This window comes from Planococcus citri, chromosome 4 (genome assembly GCF_950023065.1).
Source record: "Planococcus citri chromosome 4, ihPlaCitr1.1, whole genome shotgun sequence".
Classification (NCBI taxonomy): domain Eukaryota; kingdom Metazoa; phylum Arthropoda; class Insecta; order Hemiptera; family Pseudococcidae; genus Planococcus; species Planococcus citri.
The window spans coordinates 37,889,210-37,913,351 of record NC_088680.1 but is presented as its reverse complement, the minus strand read 5'-3'; the positions used below and the strand labels follow the sequence as shown (position 1 = coordinate 37,913,351).

Here is a 24,142-nt window from a genome sequence, read left to right as displayed (position 1 = left end):
AAAGAAACAAAAAAAATAATCAAGAAAATATATCAAACAATGGAAATAATCAATTGGTTTTCAATACCAAAATATTTAATTTTTTGCTGGTTATTTAGACGTTGAAAAATTGAGTTTTCTTTTTTTGCTCGATTTTGATTAAATGACAGAATTATTCGAAAATTCGGAAAAAAGAAGGGCCTTCGGTCAAAAAGAAGGACTTTTCCCTGACTTTTTTGAAAAGAAGGACCCATAGGCAAAAAGAAAAACTTTTCTTGACCTTCAAGATTAAAAGGACTGTTAGACACTTCGCATATCCAGGACTATTAATTTAAGCTCTTCATCTTCTTTCCTTCGCTTCCATTGACCGAGTAATCTCGTTCATGATATTCAAAACGTTCGTCGGAGGAAATCTTTCACGCCTGTGTTCGGTGAGCAGGATTGTGTAAAACAAGCTGTATAATGAGTGAGCATTTTTCGGCAAACGTACCTGAGTGAGGACTGTGGTTCAAGGAGAAGGGTTTTGGAAAAATGGAGGCCCACTGTGTGAAGGTGTGTAATGGCCATGTACCATAATACACTAGAACTAGAAACGAGTCGAAGGATCGGATACGTTGGTGGTAAAAATACGAAAACGTGTGTGCGGTTTTACATCCTACAACAACACATACATAGAATACATGTACGTATGTTGTACAGTATCGTATATATTTGCCATTGCTCGATATACTCGTATATGTATGTTTGTATACGTAGAGTACCGCCATATAATGCGATCTGCGCCAGGAGCAAGGGTGAAAGGGGGAGGGGAGAGGAAGAGACAAAGAAATGAAAACATTTCGCCGGCAGTTTTATGGCGCGCAGTACCTACCACACACGATACGTACTACAATTATACACACACGTATCCAAAATACATATAAAATGAGATGTGAAAGATGGAGCAAGAGGAGCCCCGAAACAACGAATATAATATACGTATAGTATAGTTTTCCTTTTGAGAACACATGTTGAAGCGCTCTCTCTTTCTCTCTGTATACACAAGTTAAGAAGGCGAAGGGGGCTGGGGGGAGGGGGCGCGACGAGCGACGCGGCGGCCACGTCGAAAAAGGTTTTTAGCAACATTGTTAGAGGGAGTTTACTAATGACAATACAACAGGGCATAGCATCTGCTGTGTTGGTTGCAGGGCTGGCAACAAGAAAGGCAAACGAGACGAGAGGAAGGAGGGAGGGGGCGAGGGTAGACAGGGAAGCGGCGCCGTTTTACACGGTGTTATGCTATACGCAATCCAAACAACACGTGTAAAATTGACATAATGGCTCATATACATTAAAGTTTTATTTAAATCCTTATTTAATGTCATGTAAGGCCTACGTGTTTATGCAGACTTGTGTCGCGCGTCCTAGTCGCGTAGCACGCACGCATCACGCGTCTCTGTCTCTCTATAGCTCGTTCTACGAGCATATCTGCAGCTCTCCTCGTATCCTCCCTTCCGTATGTGCAGACTCGTTGACTCTTAAATTCTTTGTAAAGTAATTTTAACGAAATTTAAACCCTCTTTTTAAAGGCTGTTTTAGCTAAAAACTTGTTTAACGAAAAATTCTCTACGTATGTAGTACGTACCTATATTAATCGACGACGACGACGCGACGAGACGACGTGCATATGTGCGAGGTCGTGTAGATGCCTCCCTTCATCCCTCCTTTCTCCCATGAAAAAGTGTTTTTTTAAAGGAAAATGAATTAACCTCAATTTGATTGGCACGAGAAAGCGTTGAAAGAAGAAGGGAAAGTTGAGGATATTTATACGTTAATAATGACCATGTAATCGTTAATCATTTTGGAAAATATTCAAATGTCGTTCTGAGGACTCAAAGGTGTCGTGTCGTTCGTTGCAAAGTTGATGATTAGGTTTGTCGATACTGTGGAGTTGTTTGAGTATTCTAATGTGAACCTAATACACGCGAATACACAAATACTTAAAAGGTATACCTTAATACGTGCAAGTAGTTCTCAAGGGTAAGTTTTATAACAGGTACTCGTATTTCATGAGATCTCCTTTCTCCGGTTGTCACTTATTGACGGGTGTGTTTAGCATGAAACGTGAAAGTTTTTCAAACTTTGAGAATTATTTTGTGTATGCGAAACGACGACGATCAAATAAAAGTTAGCTGAATGAGTCGCTGAATGAGGTAAGCATAAGTGGAAAGATTTCAGCAGTATTATACTCATACAGGGTGTTCCGTAAAAGGTGTAACTTTCATGTGCTTCGAAATGGACATTGGCGTGCAATTTGGGTGTCACCTACTTTAGGAGATTTTCAAAAATTGTGAGAAATCACATTACAGACATTAAAAAAAAAAAAAACTATTAGGTAAGGGTAACTCATAACTGGCCTATTTTTTTGGGCTTCTAAGAATATTTCTTGGAAAAATTTTTGATCTAATAAAGTTAGAGAAGAATTAAAAATCTTTGTTGAAAATTTACAAAAGCTTTATTTCGAAGTTTTCTCAAAAAGGATTAATTAATCACGCCAAAAAGTGCCCTCTGAATTAGTGTTGGCGTGTTCATTTCTTGAAAACGATAGAAAAATTAATTTGAGAATTTTGTAAAAATTAGGTTTGCTCAAATTTTTATTTAAAAAATTTAATGGACGTATTTTTTGGCTTCAAAATTTCTGAAGTGTTTTTTGAACAATATTATACTATTTTTTTACCCACTCTTGAAATTTTTTCCAAACTGTTTTGATGAAAAATAATTAGCTCATCTTATAGACCAGAGTGTGTAGAATTCACCGATGTAATCACGAAATCGTTTTGATGGAAATTAGCACGTCTAATTCTTAAAATCAGAACACACTTTTTAAAATTTTTAAAAGAAAATCGACGAAAATTCGTATTACATTTTTCAGAGTCTCCTGAATCGTGTTCCAAAAGAAGCACAAACGTGTTATCGTAATATGGTTTTCAAATCGATTCATAACTTTTGTGGCTTATTTTTCACAAAATTCTTGGGGGGACAATATCACTCAAAAAAAAACCTTTACAATTGAGATGACTTACAATCCATTCCTCGAGATTTCAGAAACCAATTATGGGGGATTTGATAAGAAATTTGATGCAAATTAATAATTAATAATAGGTTGATGGTTTTTTTTTTCATTCTGATAGTTGATATTTAAAAAGATATTGAGTCAAAGTATTTTAAGGAAGAGCTAAAATTGGATTTATCCGGACACCTTGGATTCTCAATTTAAGGTATTAAACAGCACCTGTACATACACAGATTTTTACCTTGCTTGAAAACTTTTCTCCATGAAATATTTTTTGGGGGAGGGGGGAGAGGGTAGATCTTCCGAAAGAAAAGTCAGGAATTCCCAAAATGTTTCTATTAAATCTTTTGAATAAAAATTATAAAACATGGAGAAATCCACAAATTATTTCTCAATTGAGGTTGATGGAATATCTGGGCGTCTTTCACGACAAATATTAAGAAAAAAAATCAATTAAAAAAAATAATTACTTTATACTAAAAAACTCATGAAAAAAACAGTTTTTTGCATTTCTGAAATTCTTGCACATAGATAAAAAATTCTGGAAAAAATGTTTATGAGGCATCTAGATGAGATATACCTACGTAATTATATGATACCTATGTACATTTTTTTTGTGATTGCATCTCTGAAAGAAGTTATCAAAAGTGAAAGTGTCATTGAAAAACTAAAAATGTGCATTTCACTAAGAAAAACAGTTGGAAAAAATTTCAAAAAATTTCCACGAAAGACCCTGAGTAGTATTTTTATTATCGCTGTAAGTTTGAAAAAAATTGGTCTAATACTGCCAAAAAATTGAGATTTTCAACAGAGGTATCTAATTTCACGGATTTTGGAGGGGTTGAGGCTTGAGGGTGATACAGTGGTCTGGAAATCTGACCACAGTAGTTTTGGGCTACAAGGATCAACTTCCACAGATTAATTTCAAGATGTTTTTTGGCCTTTTCCCGGAATTCGAACTCCCTCTACAATGACTTGAACTTCTAAAAATAAATGATGACTATTGACTTGATTACCAAAAAAAAACACACACTCACACACACAAAAAAAACAGGCAAGATAAAAAAATCGCTGCAAGGTTATGATGAATTGGTATACTGCGTTCAAAGTGATTTTTTTTATCAAGTTGAGTAGTTCCTGTTACTCTCAGAAGAAACAACAACAACAACAAAAACATTTTGGAGGGCTACATAACTGATGCATCCTTACCATACAGTGAAGAAAAGCACATGCACAATTTTTTTTTAAACTGACAAGGGCTATTTTTGTAATCAAGTCGTCAAATTTTAAGGTTTTTGTTGAGACTAAAAAAATTGAAAAAAATCAGTCAGTGCTCTCCAGAGCGTCTTCATACCAAATTTCAATTTTTTTTCAATTCTTTTTGAGAATGAAGATTTGTATACTTAGGATAACGCACACTACCCAAGTACCCACCTATGTACCCAACTCGCTACAAAGTTAGAATAAGGAAAAAACTAATATTCTTAGCAAGCCACAGCAGCGTCGATCGACCGTATAATGTCTTCCCCAAATAAAACAATACGATCGTTTAATACAACGTTGGCCAGATCACGACTATAAACGCTAAAATCACGATAGAAAAAAAAAGTAGAGGAGACAATAAACATACAAATGTTCAAAAAACGATAAACTCGACTCGAGAAAAAAAACTAGAAAGAGAAACATCATCAGCTACAAATAAGCTATAATACGTACAAGCATTTGAAAAAGAGACGATAGAAGGGGGAGCAAAGGTCCGGGTGGATTTTCATTTATCGAATCGTGAAGTGAAAATACTATACTCGTAGGCTGGAGAACTCGTGGGGCAGAATGAAATAAATTTCAAACGGTAGCCCGTGTTAGTTCAGCGAGGCAATGATGTCAGATGAGGAAGGTCGGAGGGCAGAGGAACGAGCACGGAGACGTTATAAGGTATTTTAATTCGATGCAATAAAAAAGCCTATATATTTTGGCAGAGTAAGTATAAGTAAAGGCCTGCGTACGTTCGGTGTAAATATAGTATACAGGGGATTACTCGATTAGTTTGTAGTTTACGTGTCCGCGAAGAGGGAGGATTTTCGGTTTTGATTTTTTTTTTCGCCAACGAAGCGAGATATTTTGCTGTAATTTTATTTATTTGCTTTAAATGGGACTGAAGAAGCTGTAAGAGAGGTGGGAGTATTGGGCTTACATTAAGACGACATTGATACTTCAATGGTTTGGAGTTAGGAGGAAGAAGGGCGGTGCCTTTTTTATTCTGCTTGATATTTAGAATACATGCCCCTTCCATTTTACCTATACTTATTTTTTTCGGCTAAAGAATTCTTGGTTTGATGAAATAAAATTTCCAGAATTAAATATGAGCATAAATGCGGCCCAAAAATACAATTTCTCCAACTGGTATCAAAAATGGGATCTCAAACTTTGGCTACAATTGAAATTAAATCATAGAAACTACATTTTCACTAGCTTTTCGAATTTTTCAAATATTTATGCAATTTTGGAACCATTTTGGAATATTTATCCCAATGTGGGGTACTCAATTTTTGGAGAGAACAGCTGAAAATGTAGTATGATCTTTCCTACGAGTCTTCAAATTCTAGAAAAAAATAAGCGAAATCGATAATTAAGAGACCGACAGATTCCTTCGTTGGATATTATGATTAAAAAAAACATCAAATCATTTAACCCTTTCCAACGAATTCCATTAAATTAGTCAAAAAATAAGTTCACCTCTGTAAAAAAAACATCTCCTATCAAATCTCAACACTTCTAGAAACTAATTTCCACACATACTCATAACATCTCGGCGCTAATTGTCAACACGCTACGGTTAGAAACGCAAACACATGGTTACGTTTCCCCCTTCACTAATTACCTCGATCTCTGGATGTTTTTAAACAACTAAAATACACACAGAAAGTTCGGTCTCGTATTAGAACCCAAATACAGAAACACACTCGTACATATTACGAGACACATAAACCACTCAACATTCTCATTAGACCCGATATGTACCGAATTTTATTACCAATCAGCGGATAATTTGGCAATATTTCAACTAAAGACGTGAAAATTTTCGTTTCGAGCCACCTTGTATACATTCGTGGGTTTGTGGGATTGTTTCCAGCGATCTAAAAATAACCTGTACGAGGCGAGATCTCCCATCCCTTCTTCTCTGCGTCACTGGTTACATATTTTGCAAAAAAAAAAACACATGCTGCCGCAATTCGGAACCAATTCTTTTAGTGTTTGCATGATCGCATTTTTGATTCTGTGTTAATGTGAAGTTGATTTGTTGTGGATCGAAGTTTTGTTGTGAAAACACAATACGTAGAATAATGTGATCGCTTAGCATCGGAGTTTTGCGGCCAAATTTACGGCTTGGCTGAGATATTTTGAGTGAAGTTGAGACAGCGAACAATGGTATGATGACGTATATTTTTTACTAGTTTAATTTACTCGTCGTCGTGCTAAATGTGATTCGATAACGTTCAGGTTTCCTGCTCATCGTGACTGGTAACCGCAGCTTCTGCAATAAAAGCACACCACTCGGATATAACAAATCTAACGATAGACACAAAAAATTAACCCGAGCTCATCTCAGTTCACGAGGACGACCTCGAATTTATACACGTAAAGTTTTTACAGCTTTTACGAATGTATTTTTTACGAGTCAGAGTGGCGAAAACTTTCGACACATCTGTCAGTTTTTGTCATTTTTCCGATAGGTATAATTTTATATGGCCGAGCCATGTTTCACCTATATGGCCACGTATTTTAATATAAGTAATATAACACAGTGTATCTCTCGTTTGCTTTAATTACTAACAAAATACCTCACTAGAGCGAGAAAAAAAGCACAACTTGCATAGTCAACCTAATAGATTTACTCCTAGTTCAGTTCATTAGTTAGCGATTCCCTTGAACTGCCATGTTTGAATTGTAGAGTAATAGCGATATCTTTGGTTTGTTTGTTTACAGTCACATCAAACAGAAGAATGGATCAAAATGCTGCCATCAAGTTCTCGAGGCGAAAACGCCGGGTACGTGTATTAAGATCAGTAGTTAATGGACGAAAAGATCAAATATGCCTGCCTCTATGCCTTGCTTTGATTGTTTTTTTCAATTAAAAGTTTATAAAAATGCTGGGTACTTTCCAAATTTTATAATTTCTGGAAAATCTGCAGCCTCCAGTACGAGTTTAGATTTCTCCAGAAAGCGTGAAAATGATTCGGGTAACTAAAATCTAGCACCCAGTGGCTTATTCTCGACTATCGAAAATATTGCTAAAGTCTCCAGGCCAGAGCAGCTTGAAATGATGAAATTCGGATTCCGAAGGGTTGAAAAATTGCAGATTACGAAATTGAAAATTATTCATCGTTTAATACCTACATAAATTTAAATCATTGAAAAATGTCTTCACTAATTTTTTGATAGTACCTACACTTTCACCTGATTTGGTTCAAATCCAAAATATTTTTTTCGATCCACACTAAAATATAGGCTATTATGATATTAGAACATGTAAGTGAATACATTGTACTCATATAAATAGCACATGTGCAATATTGTAGATAGTACAAAGATAGGTAAGGTACCAACAAACAAGTATAAATAAAATTGTAAGTACCTACTCCACCTCCACCATATACGTTGTCGTAATCGTTTCTTTTTTTTCTACCCACCTGATTGTAGAAAAGCTTGCAAGTTTATTTTCTATACAACTACGTTGTTGTGGCATCAAAAGAGAAAAGAAATTATTCTTCTATTCGACGCTCAGCTGTTATGTACATTAAAGCGAGTTTTCTTTTGAAAATCACAAAATGCACTTTCCAAGTGTTAACGTAATCACATTACCTTGTTTATACAACTTATACACATACACGGTTTTTTTTTCTCTCTGCCTTTTCTAACTCTCATCCATTTTAACCGAACGCTGCTCTTTTCTATATTGTGTACAGACGACGTGTTCTCTTTTTCCCATCATTTTTAACCTCGTCTTTTTTATTTTTCACTAGACGCAGGATGAAGGGTAGGAGTTAGTTATAGGAAATATCTACGTGATGGTGTACTGAAATATGTACCAATACCTCCTATACGTAATATGTTTTTATATGTAGTTTTATAAGTGTGTGTCGCAGATTTTTTTTTTTGATGTGCTAATTATTTGATCGGTGTTCTTTTCAGGCCTTCAAGTTTAGAAGAAGAAATATCTTCGTCGAAGCCTCGAGCGCGAGATCCGACTAGGACTCAGATAGGCATTTACGGTTGGCGTAAAAAATGCCTTTTTGCATTTATGCTTGCTCTAGGCTTGATCGTAGTTTTTAATATTTGTTTAACGATGTGGTTCATGGAAGTGTTGCAGTTTAGTTCGGTGAGTATCTTCTTCTAACCATAAGCAGATTTACGTAGAATATGATTAGGAGTATGTTACGTATACGTACGTATGTATTGTATGTTAACTGATTTCACGTGAAATTCATCTCTTTCACAAGCTGACTGAGATTATTGTTTATTTTATCGCACATTCTGCAGCCATGATCAAAATTTTGTGGAATTTATTTTCGAAAATTTGATACTTTTTCAACAAATCAAGGGTTCGTGAAAAACACTTAATTTCTTTCCATCGAACATGGATTTTCAAAAGCGTTTCTCATTATTGAACGTTTTTGAAACATTTCGAAATCCTGTTAACTATCAGAATTTTTAAAACGAGAGAAAACTCGAGAAATATCTGAGGCTCTCGATGGTACTTAAATCAGTTTTTATTTCAAAACTTTTTCATTTTGATTGTTCACTCGAAAAATAGTAAAAATTGAAAAAGCAATTTGGACAATTAAAAATGGAAATTGCACAGCTTTAGCATGGACATTACTTAAAATTATTCTTTAAAAAAAAATAGAACATTCGAGACAATTTTTGACATTTTTGCCCACTAAAATCGTTATAAAAAACTTCAGCGATTAAAATATTAAAAATTACTTTAATTCATTGATAATTGAAAAATAATTAAAATCACGAATGAAATAGTTTTTGAAAGTTTGATATAGTCAAACTCATCGCCAAAGATGATATGGTGTAGATTACCATTATTAGGATAGATGTTCTCGATATGAAAGATTGCTCCAAAAGGGGGTACATGAGAAACTACCTAAGGGGGGAGAATTTATCCAAAGTCTGATTATGTTGCTAGACAAAGGTTCCTATCCTATTTTCAACCATACAACTAAATGTTAGAATAATAATGGAATGAACACCTAACACTATTATTCCGATGATAACTTTTATTGGGTCTAAAGACATCGATTCCTTTATAATTAAATGAGTTTAATTATCCTATCCTCGATCTTCTCGCCAACATGAGAAACTATGATCATTGCCATAAGTTTGTTGCCGATCATGTAGTCCATAAACATAACATTAATATCTTCACCGGAAGCTATTAATGAGCAAATAGGTATCAAACAATATACCTATCTTCAGGCCAAGATCTTTGTCCTAGACCTGAGGATGCTGATAATATTATTTAATTGTGATTAACTTATATTTAGTTAGTGGAGACACCACCATGTAAGTACCTACTTACCTAACACTGCTGACCGTCTCACCACCTCTTTCCCTTAGCCTACCCCAATAATAGTGGCTGTCGGTGGCTGCTTTACTTTAGAAGAGACTCACGTAACGCACGCTCTACCTATTAATGTCTGGATTCATTAAAGGTAGCCGCAAAGGATAATTTATATAATCGCGATAGATGATAATTACAATTACGTTGATTACTCTACCGACGATTGAGTTTAATATTGATAAATTAACCATGCTCGAAATGGTATAGCCAGAATATAAGTTGCATCTCTCGTCGAGAGCCTGTACATATTTGACACTATGTATACACAATGCCACTTGTAACCACACGCTGCAGACGAAGGAAAGCAAGTGAGGTTCGTGGCTGGATCCTTATAGCAGGCGGCCACGAGCCAGAAGATCTCAGCTCACCCCTTTGTACATAAGAAGGTAGTTTTATGTCCAAAGGCGGCTGCATTGTCTGAGCTTATTACCATACCAGGTGTATCGTACACATAATGAGTTATGTGTTATGTGTACATAGTTCCCACGTTACGACGATTCCCCTAGCTAGGTAATCTATCGGAGAATGACCACCATGAAGGTGAAGGCATACTGCACTATATCAAGTTTACACTTTGGTTTGTAGAAACTCAATATTTAAAAAAAAAAACAAAATTCAGGATACATTTTTCCATTTTTTTTTTCAAATTTTAGACTCTTCCACCTCCTTCCTTCCCCCTTAATTTTTCCTGCACAAAATTCAAAAAGATATTTTCAATATCCATAAGCATTGATTGAGTTGTTACACCTTCCCAAATTTACCTTTCAAATTGCAATTTTTCGTGCATTTTTGGGCACACACAGCATTTCAAAGTATCAAGCTAGGAACACAAAAATTAAAAACGAATTGGAAATTGAAACTTGATACCAGGGCAGGGTGATTCGAGTCGCTGATTCTGCGTTTTATATTCATTTTCAGGTCTAAAATCAAGCCTCCCATCAAGAGCAAAAATGTTCCAAGAAATTATTTTTGTCCTAAATGATTTTACATTAGACATCACAACAAATCAACTAATACCTTTTCTATCAACTCCAAGGAGTATACCTTATTTTGCAAAGTTGGAATTTTCCACCTCTCATCCCCAAAGTTGTTACCTCGAGTGGGAAAATAATTCTCTATTTTTTATTTTTCCCCTTTCTGTAAAAAAAAAGTGCTGCCGATAGCCCCCTAAGTTGAAAATTTTTTTTTAAAAAGTTCTATTCATGAAAATCCGTTGTTTCTGCGCCAGAATTCTCCTAAATAATCCCCTTTTCAATAGAAAAAAACTTTCCCCGGCCCTTCAAACCATATTTACCCCCTAGTGAGGAGCCCCTCAAAGTTGAAAAAATCACAAAAAATGAGAATAAATCAAAATTAGGAAAAATTTATTGAAAATATTTCATTTCCACATTAGAATTGTTCTAAATAACCCCCTTTTAGAGAAAAAACCATTGTTGGACCCCCAAATGATGTTGGTTCTCTTTTATGGAGGCCCTCAAATTTGGGAAAAATAAATAAATATGATAAATTGGTGTCTGTCGAAATTTTTTGAAAATTTTTCAATAATGTGCAGAATCTGTCTGAATAAGCACTTTTTCATAAAAAACTTTCCCTCGGTCTCCCAAATCATGTTGGTTCCCTATAAAGCCCCTCGAAAGTCGAAAAAATTAACAAAAAAAATTAAAACTTCATATCTGTTCAAATTTTTTTTGAATGTTTCATTTCTGAGACGAGTACTTTTAGATGACCACTTGGTTCCCTTTTACGAAACTCCCAAAATTGGAAAATATCGAAAGAGATGGAAATTGATGTCTGTATAGGTACAAATTATTTGAAAATTTTTCATCTCTGAGCAAAATGCTTCTAATAGACTTTTTTTCAGAAAAATCTATCCTCAGCGCCCCCTCCCCCTACAATACTTAACTTACCACCTACAATCAACTTAGAACATTTTTTCAATGAGCCAGGTGCCTGCAAGGCTCAAATTCTGGCAATCCTCTAAAAACATATAAAAATCATCTCTCAAATGGAGAAACGCCACATTTTTCATAAAAAAAAAAATTACCAAAATTTAGTTGATTTCCAAAACACGAAAAATCGTCCAATTGATTCCCACCACGTTTTTACTCATGAACGAATTGAATTTTGCAAACAACAAGAAAAATTCCAAGATTTGACACTCAAAATAACAGAAAAATCAAGGAGTGTGAATACCTACAATCCGTTCAATGAAATCAATTTTTACACAGGCAAAAACTACAGGGGAATCAATCCGACCTACTCCCGATTCCTACAAAATCATTTGGGAATTGACACACCTACAGCAGCCCATTTCATGTTTTTATTGAAAATTGCTGAAGTTAAAATTTTTTCGAGCATAAACTAGAATGTTAGAAATTTTTCTGTTTTCTGAAAAATGCTCACTTCGTCGCATTGCTGGGGCATTTAATATGTAGTTTTTTATATTTTAAAATTTTCATAAGCTAATCTTTTCTAACAGAAATATTTTGAAAACAGTACATTTTTACTTAATCATTTCCATTTTTCAGGATTTTTTGGGGAATAACAAGAGAGGAATACTTTTTTTTTTTTTTAAACTAATTTTATTAGGCATTAAATTCGCAATTATCTCTGGCCCCAAAAACATCACCACTTCGCCCCTGCTGTGGATGAACTTCCACCTCCAGAACTTATCCACGAGGGGAAAAAAGAATTAATAGAGACTTGACCTGGCTTTAAAAACACAAATCCCCAATACTGCTGCCCTTATAATATCCTGATCGACGTTTCTGCCTCCTTGTAGTATATCACTTTATAGCAAAGGTATCAAAAGTCGATTTAGGATTTAGTATACACCGCGAACTGCAAAACCGATAATTTTTTCAACGGCTCGTCTTAGAAAAACGCCCGTCATTAAATTCAAATCCCACGATTCTGCGGTGTGCACTTGAGCCGCACGATATACCTAGTGAACGGGGGTTCATAAGAAGAGAGGGAGGAAAGGCAAGGGATTCGCGACGCAGCCACTTCACTTCACTTGCATCAAGCATCAAGCGCAGCATCCAGCATCCACACATCGAATATGTGTAGTACATATATTCGAACGATATACACGATGGTGATGCCCCTCCGCTCTCGTCTCTTTTCCCACCGCAAATTGCGTACGTATAGTATACGTAACGTATGTACGATGTATACGGTTACGTTACGTTGCGATGGTACAATAGAGCCGAATTACATTATATGATCAGCAGGCATCTTCTAGAACGGGCAATAAATCATAGACGAGTTTTATTAAAATATCAGAAGGCGTACAACAACAGTATGAATATCAGTATACTGTATTCATACCCTTCTGCTTGTCCCCTCTGCATCCCCTCCCCCTCTTCGCTTTCTCGCACACGAGCTCGTTTCAATACATACTTTAGTAGATATGGTATACTTTACTTACGTAGTACAGAGGGGGGTCAGGAGGAGGGGAAAAAAAGAAAAGAGTACACGTCTTTCGTCTATCTCGCCCCGTAGCCCAAATTCGAGTTATATTATAACGTTGTAAACCCGTGGGGCTAACCGCCGACGACTTTCCTTTTCACCGACAGCTACGTATATACTTTGCCATTTTTCGCGCTACCTTCAACCCCCCCCTTGGCGCCTCCTTTCCCCTCGAGTAGCCCCGCATCTTCTTCAGCTTTTGTTGGGCGCAGCGGCGCGACGTATTAGTGGAATATTTTTCTTCAAGATGAATTGTTTGGCATTCCTTAAAAGTCACTATTTACCATGTGAAAAACCACACGGAGCTGCGCCAACTCCAGCCTGAAAACCTGGCTAATTCTTTTCGATGCATAAATTGTGCTGGCCCCCTCGCCCCTGTCGGGTCGACCGCGTGAAATATTTCATATCTCGCGGTATAATATTATCGCCGGATGATGAAGCATCGGTTGCGTCGTCAGGGGTACGAGTATCTATGGGGGTAATTTTATTCGATATTATGGAGAAAATTTTTGCTCATTTGAATGTCGCCCACTTGGGGGTGACGCGACATGAAATTCTTTATGCTACGATAGTAATAATAATAGTGATAATAAGGCAGCATCCGCGCCGCATAGGGTGTTCGTAAAATATAGATATGAATATTAGACCTAGATCGATATAATATTTTATGCATGCATATTGTACATATTAACAGCTGACTATAAGATCAACGAAGAAATTTCACAGCGAGTCATTTCTGTTACAGGATGGTATAGGTATGTTGAAAATAATAGAAGGTGGAGTTATGCTGAAAGGTAAAGCGTACTTTATGAATTCGCTGGTCGCCTCCAGTATTAATTCGAAGAGAGGAAAATCGCTCAGATTCGTGTCCGCGCATAATATTTCCGTCAGCGTGAGAAATTCGGGCGGAAGAGAAGTTTCTAACTTTATTTTAAGTGAGTACCATACGACTTCCAAATACCAAGTACTATATGATTAATCGTAAATCATTACGTAAAACAAATCTTAATGAGGTAAATTCTTCGAATCTGTACAGGAAAAAAGTAGAAATTCTCAAATATCACGATCTAATTTTCAGAAAAAATACTTTTACCAAAGTAAACGATTCTCAAATTAGACCCATTTTTCAATTTCCAACATCTTGTTTCAATGAAATGTCCTCCAAATAATCGCAAATTGTGAATTTGGGATAAAATATCCTAGCAAAGTCATCTCACTTTTCGTGTTTTTTTTTTTTTTAGAACCTTGGTGTTTGGTGATTTTTAGGGGCGAAGACTGGGTCATTTAAAAGAGGGGGCAAAATAAGATTAGAAATAATTAAGGGTGCATAAATGAAATTATACTTTTGATATGTCTCTTGGGAACTTCAACTTTTCAACCCTGTGCCAACACTTTTACAACAACGAAAAATTAGATTTTCATATTATTTTAAAAGAAGTTTTCGTCCACTTGGAGGAAATCATCCCTCACCCCTCCCCCTGCCCCACCCCAAAGATATGCTACTGTGGATCTTTTCTTTTTGTAATACAGCATGGACAAAACGTGAAGGTGAAATGATGATTCAATAACTTCAATTTTTCAAGTTTATTCAATATCACAAAAATGTTCTAATTTTTTTATATTTAATCTGTTTTTTTTTCAAATTTTTGAATTTTCTATTATCAGGATAAAACATTCAAATGTTGCTATGTTTGTCGAAAATTTACATTTTTCATTGTTTTTCTTTTGTTTTTTTTTTTTCATTGAAATACGTCTTGAATTATGCAATTTTTAAAAAACGTTTTCTCAACTTTTTTTCATTTTTTAAAATTAAGTAAGTATATATTTTTTTAATTTTTACGTTCGATAGGTACCTACTTTGTTTTACATTAGGTATTTTTTGTTCTTTTTCTATTAAACGAGGAAAAAATTTTCCAATTTTTTTAATATCTCAACAAAATATCAAAAAATAATTATTTACCTAACTGAACATTTTTTCTATTTTTTAATTTGTTCGTTTTTTCTTCAATTTGAATAAAGTGGCATTTTAATCATTATCTGATTTGTGGAATTATTTGAATTGAAAAAACAGATACCTCGATTTGAAAAAATCAGATTTTGTCCAGTTTTTTTTTCGTTTTTTGCCAATTTTTACAATAAAGACAACGTAACTTTTCAACCAAAAAAAAATTACTTTTTCAAAGAAGAAACATTTTGATACCAAAAATTTTTTTAGAAATATTAAGTATTCTAGTTCTTTTGATTGCATTTCGTGTTTTTTTCGATTTTTGTTTCTTTTTATCAATGCCAAAAAATTCTTCATATTTTTATTAGTTAAGAAAAAGTTTTTATGTTTTTCAATTTTTGATAATTGTTTTTTTGACAATAATTAATCCAAGACTTCAATGTTTTAAAAAAGCCTTAAAACCATCTTTCATTTTTTTAAATCAATCTATTTTGTTTTTGACTTTTTGAACCAGAAAAATGTTCACATTTCACATTTATCAAAAATTGTTTCATTGATATTATTTTTTCCATATTTAAACTTTCACAGTAGAACCTTTAATTGACAAAATTAATATCCAGAAGTCCTCCCCCCCCCCTCAAAAAAGTTTCCCAATCAGAAAATTCCAAAAAATAAAAGTTCAACATTTCAAAATTATGAATCAAAGTTCGTAATTTGTCAGAAGAAAACAGCAGGAGGAGAAAACTTACTTGAAATCTTCAATTCTTCAATCCTAAAAATGTTTATGGGCCTACGTGAAATTATCAAGGATCAAAATACAGAGATTTCCACAAAAAAGCTCTTTTAAAATTGAGTATTGAAACACAAAAATTCAATTTGAGGGACTGTTCTTGAAGAACAGTCTCGGAATAAAATCAGAAAATTTCCAATTGGGGAAAAGGAAGCCGTGTGTGAGAAAATGGCTTCTCAAATTTTCAAAAGGCATGTCTTTCCCTACCTCTCTCAGATTTGAGTTTAGAATTTTTAGAAAATTATCTTAAATTTTCACTATTTTGTACTCATACCTAAATTCGTTTTGCCACCACTACATATAAACAATATTATGGCCAGATACACTAATACCACTGCCTCAAATTAGAAGAACTTTCCGGGCCATTTTTGAATTTTTTTAGCCATTTTCAGAAAATATTAATCTTTGTACGAAAAATCAAAGAGGGCTCACACTCGCGCATAAAGTTTTTAAAAAATGGTTCAATATTCGTAAATTGGGAAGACGTAAACATTTTATTGCTGAACTGTTGGTAGGTAAGTAACTATTTCTCAAAAATTGATTGTACTACATATATTTCTCACGAATTGATTTATTTGAGGTAAAACACATTAAAATTGCCAAAAATCGATGTTTTGAAAAAAAAAACAGTATTAAGGATCCACATAACAAATTACGAATAAGTAATCAATTTTCATTTCAAGAATGATTTTTTTCGAGTTATTATTTTGAGTGTAGGTTGTAAAGTTTAACTTGAACTGAAGGATTGATCGTAATAAAGATCCACCCCCCCCCATTTTTTCCTTCTCTCAAGAAATCGGTCAAGGATTGGTGAAAATTAAAACATTCAACAATTTTTAATTTCTAGATCACTGTATCCTTTTCCAATCCGGCAAAAACTTTTCAATTCGTTCAAGGTCTTTTCTCTTTTCATCAAGAAAACGTATGGCATCGTCTAAGAATGTCCTTTGATCCTTCTTGATCATTTCTCTCCACTGACGACTCTTTCGATTTTACTAGAACTACAAATAATTCCTCTGAATGATTTCCATGATTTACAGAAAACGACACAGCCACATTCAGTGCATCATCGTTCAACATCACTGGATCCCGAGGAGAGGTGTTATTTTCAGCCAGCAAAGACGAGGTGGTATTTGGCACAAATGAAGTAAAATTCACCGGTAAGTCTGCATTCTTTGACGTGTTTAGGAGTAAGAATACAAGCAGAGCATCTTCCACACAGACACCTTATTGCAAAACTTTTCGTTCTGCTTCATTTTGCAGGCTCATCAGGTGCAGTTTTCGAAGGCAGCGTACAAACGCCCACGATCAAGGGTCATTACAAACGTGAATTAAGGTGAGTACTGGCACTGGCCAATGCGTAATTATTTGACCGAGACCGTTATATGTCGACTTGTAAATAAAGTATTTCCGTCGTACTGCCCATTAAAAATAAAATCGTAACATCGGATGAAAATAAAATAGGAAAAAAATTCCACGTTAATTTAATATTTTCCGCTCGACGAGTAATTTTTTCTCCCTCGTATCGTATTCGCTCGACTAATTTTCGCATATTCTGGAATTCGAGCTTTCCCCGCGTCCGTCCTTTTTCAGCTCTCTTTCTATTCTCATCACATATGCTACGCATTTGCTCAAAGAGAAATTCAACGACGAGGGGGAACCTCCTGGTATATCTGTTGTTTTATATCGTGTATCAGTATACCTTCATACAAGGTGTCCCGTAAACAAAAAAATGAATCTGGAGGGGAGGTGTTTTCGACAATACATTTTCAAGTACAGATCATTCGTAAAAATGCAAAAGATGAGTTTCAAAATCGAGGATGGTTCTTTTAAAATGATCCAAATATAAATCAGTCTTAAAAAGCACCATACATGCCCCATACTTTTGAAGCTTTTTGACCCAAACTGGGACACCTTGTATGAAAATTTTATTTATTACAGAATGTAGATGATACGAGTATTTCGTACATTCGAATTTTTCCACCGCTACATCATCATACGAGTATCTCCGCACTTGTGCTCATACCTAGAGGCAATCCCGATGCATTAAAAATTACCAACGTACAATCGCTTCGCAAAAGATAAACAAAATGCATTGGAATGGTAGAGATTTTCATTCTTACATCTCGTGCACAAGTATACCGTCGTATACCTACTCGTATTATATGAATTAGACGAATGAGAAAATTAAGATTAATGATGCTGTCAAAGCTAGTCACGTCGCAGGACCTTGAAAATGCAAACCACACTGACGCTCAGTGTGCTGTAATAATCTATATTTGATGTTTCTCAGAGCAAAGAAGAGTGGTTTCTCGAAAAGTATTTCGACGTTTCGTCGTAGATAGGTATACTCTTACAGACTACATTGAAAATAAATACATACTTAGGAATTGAAAAAGAAAAAAATAAAAGTTGTAAATCATTCGCTACGCTTGTTATGCATTTATAGGATTGCGTAGTATTACATTTCGCTCTGAACTAAACACTTCGTCCATATTTGCGCATCTTCTCAAGAGAATAGGTCATTTGAAAGATGTCCCAATGCCTAATACGTCTCCGAGTTGGTGAGAAATGCGTAGGAGCTGTAATGAGGCGTTATGAAGAAGAAAAATTAAAAGTTCACGGCGATTTTCATTTCCTAGTTTGGATTTTACAATAATCAAAGAGTTTGCTGCTTATGATCGCCCATAAATCTTGAGAGATTACTCTAATTGTAGAACTAGAAAAAGAAAGCCAGTTTGCCTTTCATTATTCAAATTAAAAGTCGCAGAGAAACGATTCCTATTTCCTATACTCAAGATTAAAAACCGAGTTGTGATTTTCCAAAAGTTTTATATCATAAGATTCAGTTTCTCATTTTAGTATGTACATTATTCATTGCACCATTTTATGATCACAATTCTCAATTTTGGAAAATCCAATTATAGGTATTAGGTACATATTTTTTTTCTCTCTGTTCACAGCCTCGAATCAGTAACTCGAATGGTTGACATTTTCGGCCCAGAAGGAGTAATACTCGAATCTCGAGCTGGAGACATTCATGTGATTTGCCTACGAGACTTGAAACTTCAGTCGGTTGCTGGAGCGGTAAGTGGGCACTTATTTTATACAACATCATAATGCATAGGTTATACGTTGGTATACCTACAGATGTTCTATGCAGTTCACGCCTAGATATGTGTATAAATGTTGCACGTAAGCGTTTAAATTTCCATAAAGCACAGATCAACACGTACTCGTGTTATCAGCAAACGTCATTCACTAATTGCTAATCCCCGCTTTCAAATGTTTAATTGTCAATTACTTACACCAACTACCATAAAATATACAGCACTCGTTCACTCAGCAACGTTCATTGCCAAATACATCTAGAAAATTCCATCGTTCTGCACTCAGCACTTTTTAATCGTTTGATAACATCGACGATGTTGTTATCATCGAAATTAATTTAGGTATTTACACTTCAAAAATATCTACTTAAAGATCTACAATCCAATCATAAAAAAGTATCCAGACCCAGAGAGGTGCTTTTTGCAACGGGAGAAATTCTTTGATGCATGGGGTTAGCATTTAAAGGAATCGTTATATCATTCAAGGAATTTTCAACAGATTTTGGATCATTCATACTTCCTTCCCTCACACCCCTGCCCCTCAAAAAAGCAGCGCAGAAGACAGATTTTTTGAATTTGTTCGTTAATAATGCTCAATATTTCAAAAAAAAATCTAAAATTTCGACTACAACTTCTAGTGAAAAATGCCACTAATTACTGCTTTCCTGTGGCATTTTGAACACCCCCAGCGACCCAATTACTCTAGGAATAGGTTTAATGATTCTGGAGCAAAATTATTTCGCAGTGATTGAAAAACAATGTAAATTGGGCGACGAAATTTGTTTTCAAAAAATTTCTGGGCCCCATTTTTGAAAAGAAAACATTGGAGTTAAGCTGAGAGCCCATGAACCAGTTTTAAAAATCGATGAGTCGTCGGGGAAGTTGTCTGGATTATTAAATTGAGACATTTACTTACCTCCCCTACCTCTTTCCCGAACCCCCCTTAATTTAAAATTCGTTCAATTCTCAATTTAGGAACAATGGATACATCCTGGATTTTTATTGAAAAAATGAGTTTTAAAACTGGTTACAGAAGTTTAAACATCAAACCAGTTATCAACAAATTAAAAAAGTTGCAAATGAAAAAATATTTTTTGAAACCGGTTTTGTGAATTTTAGCCGATCATCAACAAATTTAAAAAATAGCCTATGAAAAGTTATTCATGAAACATGCACTGCTAAAACTGGTTTTATCGTTTCAAACCAGTTATCAATAAATCCAAAAAAATTACCAATGAAAAACGTTTATGAAAACTAGTTTTGTGATTTCAAACCCACTATCAAAGCATCCAAAAAAAGACAATCCAGGAAATTATTCTTAAAACTAGTTCTGTAGTTTAAAACTGGCTCTGTAGTTTAAACAAAACCGGTTTTCGATAAACTAAAAAATATTTATTCATGAAACGCTCGCTTCTAAAACCGGTTCTGTGGTTTAAATTTCAAACCAGCTAAAACCAGTTCTGTAGTATAAAACCGGTTTTCTAATTTCGAACTGATCAATGCATTTGGAAAAAAAGTCGATGTAAGAATTATTTTATAAAACTGGATCTGTAGTTTTAAAATTCATGAAACACTCACTTCTAAAACCAGTTCTGTGGTTTCAATTTCAAACCGGCGGCGATCAACGGAAATCTGAAACAAAAAAAATGAATGATGAGAAAATACTTTTCAAGAATCAGTTTTGTGGTTTCAAACCAGTAATCAATTAATAAAAAAATGTTTGATGAAAAAATATTTCTCAAACCGGTTCTGCAGTTTCAAACTAGTTTTGAATGAATCCAGAAAATTTATTCATGAAAAAATTACCTATGTATGTATTTCCAAAACTGGTTCTGTACAGTTCCAAACAAACCAGTTATTAGAGCATCCAAACATTTATTGATGAAACACTCATTCCTAAAACCGGTTCTATGGTTTCTATACAGCAATTATTAAATATAAAAAATTTATTGGCAAACAAAGTTATTCCTAAAGCCAGTTCTGTAGTTATAAACAAGTTATCACTCATCAGTAGAGATTCAAAAAAAAAACAAAAAAAAAACAAAAAAAACTTGATAAATGAAAGAATTGTATTAAAAACCGGTTTCGTAATTTTAAACTGGTTGTAAATAATGCAGAAAAGGTGTTTTAAAAATAGGTAGGTATGACTCTGTAGTTTCAAACATTCAACCAACAAATCCAAAAAAAAAAAAAAAAATGATCAATGGAAGAAACATTTTGAAACCGGTTCTGCAGCTTAAAACTGGTATCAATAAACGAAAAATGTCTGTAGCTTAAAGCTGGTATCAATAAACAAAAAAATATGTCATAAAAAACTATTCTTAGAACTTGTTTTATGATTTTAAACTCGTTACCTATCAATAAATCCAAAAAATTATTTTCAAAGCCGGTTTTAAATTATCAATTTAATATCAATAATCCCAAGAAAAACATTTGTGATGACATTTTTTGAAAAACTTGGTATTTTTTGTCCACGTGCATTTTATTTCAAAAAAGTGTAAAACAGCTTCTTACCCAACCCCCTTCAGTTCCCTCGCTGTCAATGAAAAATTCTAAAATAGGTATCAATGATGTGATCAACGAAAGGGTTTTTACTCTTTTCTCCCCTCCTTCTACACTCCAAAAACACACCTCTTGACACTTTTGCACCCATATCACCTCAACTCTCGCTGATATATTAACGTTTCCAACTTTACATTTCTTTTTAGATAAAACTAGAGAGCTCCAAAGTATACCTACCGGGTTTACAAGCTGCCAAAACGACCTCGGTCAAAAGCTCCATTCCAAATAACGTGACCGTTTACCAAGTATGCGTCTGCGAAAACGGCAAACTGTTTTTATCGCCGGCCGACGGGGAATGTATTCCAGACTTCGATATATGTCGTTGAGTGATCTATACCTACCTTTCTACCTCACATCATTCATCTTTTCAAAAACTACTTATGTGAAAATAAAAAAAAAAGAGTCGAGTTCTTACAGCGAGCTCTCTACATATTGCGTAAAATACTCGTACTTTCGTCGTATCTGTTTCTATCCTATATGTAATTTCTTCCCTTAACGAGAAGAGAGGGGAAAAAATAAAAAGGTGTTTGGTAGACTCGATGAAAAACTTGTTAAAACTTTGCTGTTGACGTCGTTTTGCATCGCACATCTATTTGTCTACAAAAGTCAGGAAATTGTTACATACGTGTTCGTTTTCTATATGGCACACAATATCTATCTAAGTACCCCCTGTAACTTCTACATACCTACCTATAGTTTTTTTTTTCTCTGGAAAATATACCTTTCAGATTCTTTCTAAAGTAAAAAGAGACACTATTAGAGCTGGCAACCTGCCCCTCGTTCCTTTTCAAAAAGAAACAGAGAGGAAACGGAATGAAGAATTTTTCCTTATATAAAGTTATTCTTTACTTATAATTCGACGTGTTTGGGAAGAAATATCAAGTTGCAGGCGCGTCAGATGTGTTTTAATGTTACTCGTACCTGCCGCCCTTAGAGTACTTTTACGTCTTTCTAGTATCTTTTTTAGCCTTTAATTACGCCCATAAATACGATATTTCTGTACGCCGAAGCGAGTATTGAATTGAGAGATCTAACTCCACTCTCTGTCTCTTTCACTCTACACTTCAACATGAGCAAAAAAAAAAAAGTCTACTCGGATGTATAATTTTTAACACCTAACAAAACAGTATCTAATCTCGGTTTGCCTCCATTTCTGAAACGATTTTGATACGTACGTTTAGGTAAGTAATCGTATTAAATATGTTCAGATAAAACAAACAACCGCGTACATTTGCATTTTATCTGCATAAATGAAGTCATACGCTGCTATGGAGCGAGTGGTTTTCTTCGTCTTCGCTTCTGTTACTTTTCTGCATTTTACGCGCGAAAGCACCGCCGATGTGCGATATTTCAATTTTTATTTCGTCCCAGCTCCGACAAGAAACTGTTTTACGCCACCATAGATACCAAGGTATAATATTACTGATGTAACAACAAATCTAGACGCGCGGAGAAATTTTATAATCCGATTTGAAATTTTAACTCGTCATTTAGGGTCTTTAAAAACAACAACAACAACCGTAATGTGTATAGAAGTAGCATGAACGAAATAGGGTATTTATTTCAACGCTGCTTTTTAGTCTCATGCGAGTAAAATAATTAATAGAAATAAGAAAATAGGATAGTTGGGTTAGAAGGGGTGCAAGCAAATTTGAAATCTAAAAGGATCTAATATTTACCTATTTTTGTCAAAAAAATTTCATTTCTCATATTTTTTTTCATCATTAAAAATTATAATGGAGCAGTGCTATTTGCTTCCATAAAACTTGAGAAAATTCGCAAAAAAATTTTGAGAAGAGGAGTTTTCCCAAATCTTATTTAACTTCAAAATTGATTTACAAAAAAAATTGGTTCCATTTTTCTAAACATAATTCCAAGTGAAGTAGCAAGATCACTCACCAAATTTTTATTTCTGTAGTTAATCATCCAATTCAGATATTTTTTGAAAGAAATTACTCGTTCATATATCACGATACACAACCTGTAACAAATCACAAGCCATTAGTAATAAAAAATTATATCCTCAATTGAAAGCAAGTAAAAATGAATTCTGAAGTAAATATTCAAGAGAACCTGGGAACATTTCAATTTTTTTTTCAACTCGAAATTTGAACGAAACACATTTTTGTCTAAAATTTATGGTAATATTCAACATCTTCTCAATTCTCTGAAACTTCTGATTCAAGTTATTCACGATATATGCTTTAGTTAGGTATATTTGAAAAGTAGACAAATGTACCATTTTTCAAATAAAATTTTATCATTGCTCGAAACACCTTTTTGTTTTTTTCACTCGACATTCAAACAAAACCATACCTTCTTCCATATTACGAATTCCTAATAATTATTATTATGTGTAATACTAAAGAAATACGTTAAATTATGTATTTTATGTTTATGTACATATTGTATATGTTTCTTTTTGTTTTGTTTTGTTTTATTCAACATCATAATGTGAAACGTTCCTTTAAAATGTATACGATAATTTTGTATACCATAATATTGTTTATTACTCTTTTATAAAAATATTGTGTATAACGATATACCTACTTGGTAATGAAAAAAAAATTAAACGTTGTTACGGAACTTGATTCTCGTATTA

General features: G+C 34.3%; 1 protein-coding gene and 1 long non-coding RNA gene across 5 annotated transcripts in view; one reads left to right on the top strand and one right to left on the bottom strand.

Annotated features, from left to right (window-relative positions):
- Positions 1 to 20,611, bottom strand: part of LOC135845072 (uncharacterized) — a 79,481-nt gene extending 58,870 nt beyond the window's left edge. The window contains exon 1 of the long non-coding RNA XR_010558697.1: positions 20,557 to 20,611. This is a non-coding gene — a long non-coding RNA (uncharacterized LOC135845072). The remainder of the gene's footprint in view (positions 1 to 20,556) is intronic.
- Scgdelta (sarcoglycan delta) overlaps positions 1 to 23,813 on the top strand; it is a 58,088-nt gene extending 34,275 nt beyond the window's left edge. The window contains exons 1-9 of one of the 4 annotated variants that reach the window (XM_065363537.1): positions 6,241 to 6,457; positions 6,530 to 6,667; positions 7,016 to 7,077; positions 8,222 to 8,408; positions 13,879 to 14,068; positions 16,909 to 17,028; positions 17,132 to 17,204; positions 18,832 to 18,955; positions 21,687 to 23,813. In XM_065363537.1, the coding sequence (XP_065219609.1) occupies positions 7,043 to 7,077; positions 8,222 to 8,408; positions 13,879 to 14,068; positions 16,909 to 17,028; positions 17,132 to 17,204; positions 18,832 to 18,955; positions 21,687 to 21,866 (909 nt within the window). In that variant the 5' untranslated portion in view covers positions 6,241 to 6,457; positions 6,530 to 6,667; positions 7,016 to 7,042 and the 3' untranslated portion in view covers positions 21,867 to 23,813. The other 3 variants (XM_065363536.1, XM_065363538.1, XM_065363535.1) reach the window with 3 other exon arrangements.
- Positions 23,814 to 24,142: the final 329 nt, after the last annotated feature.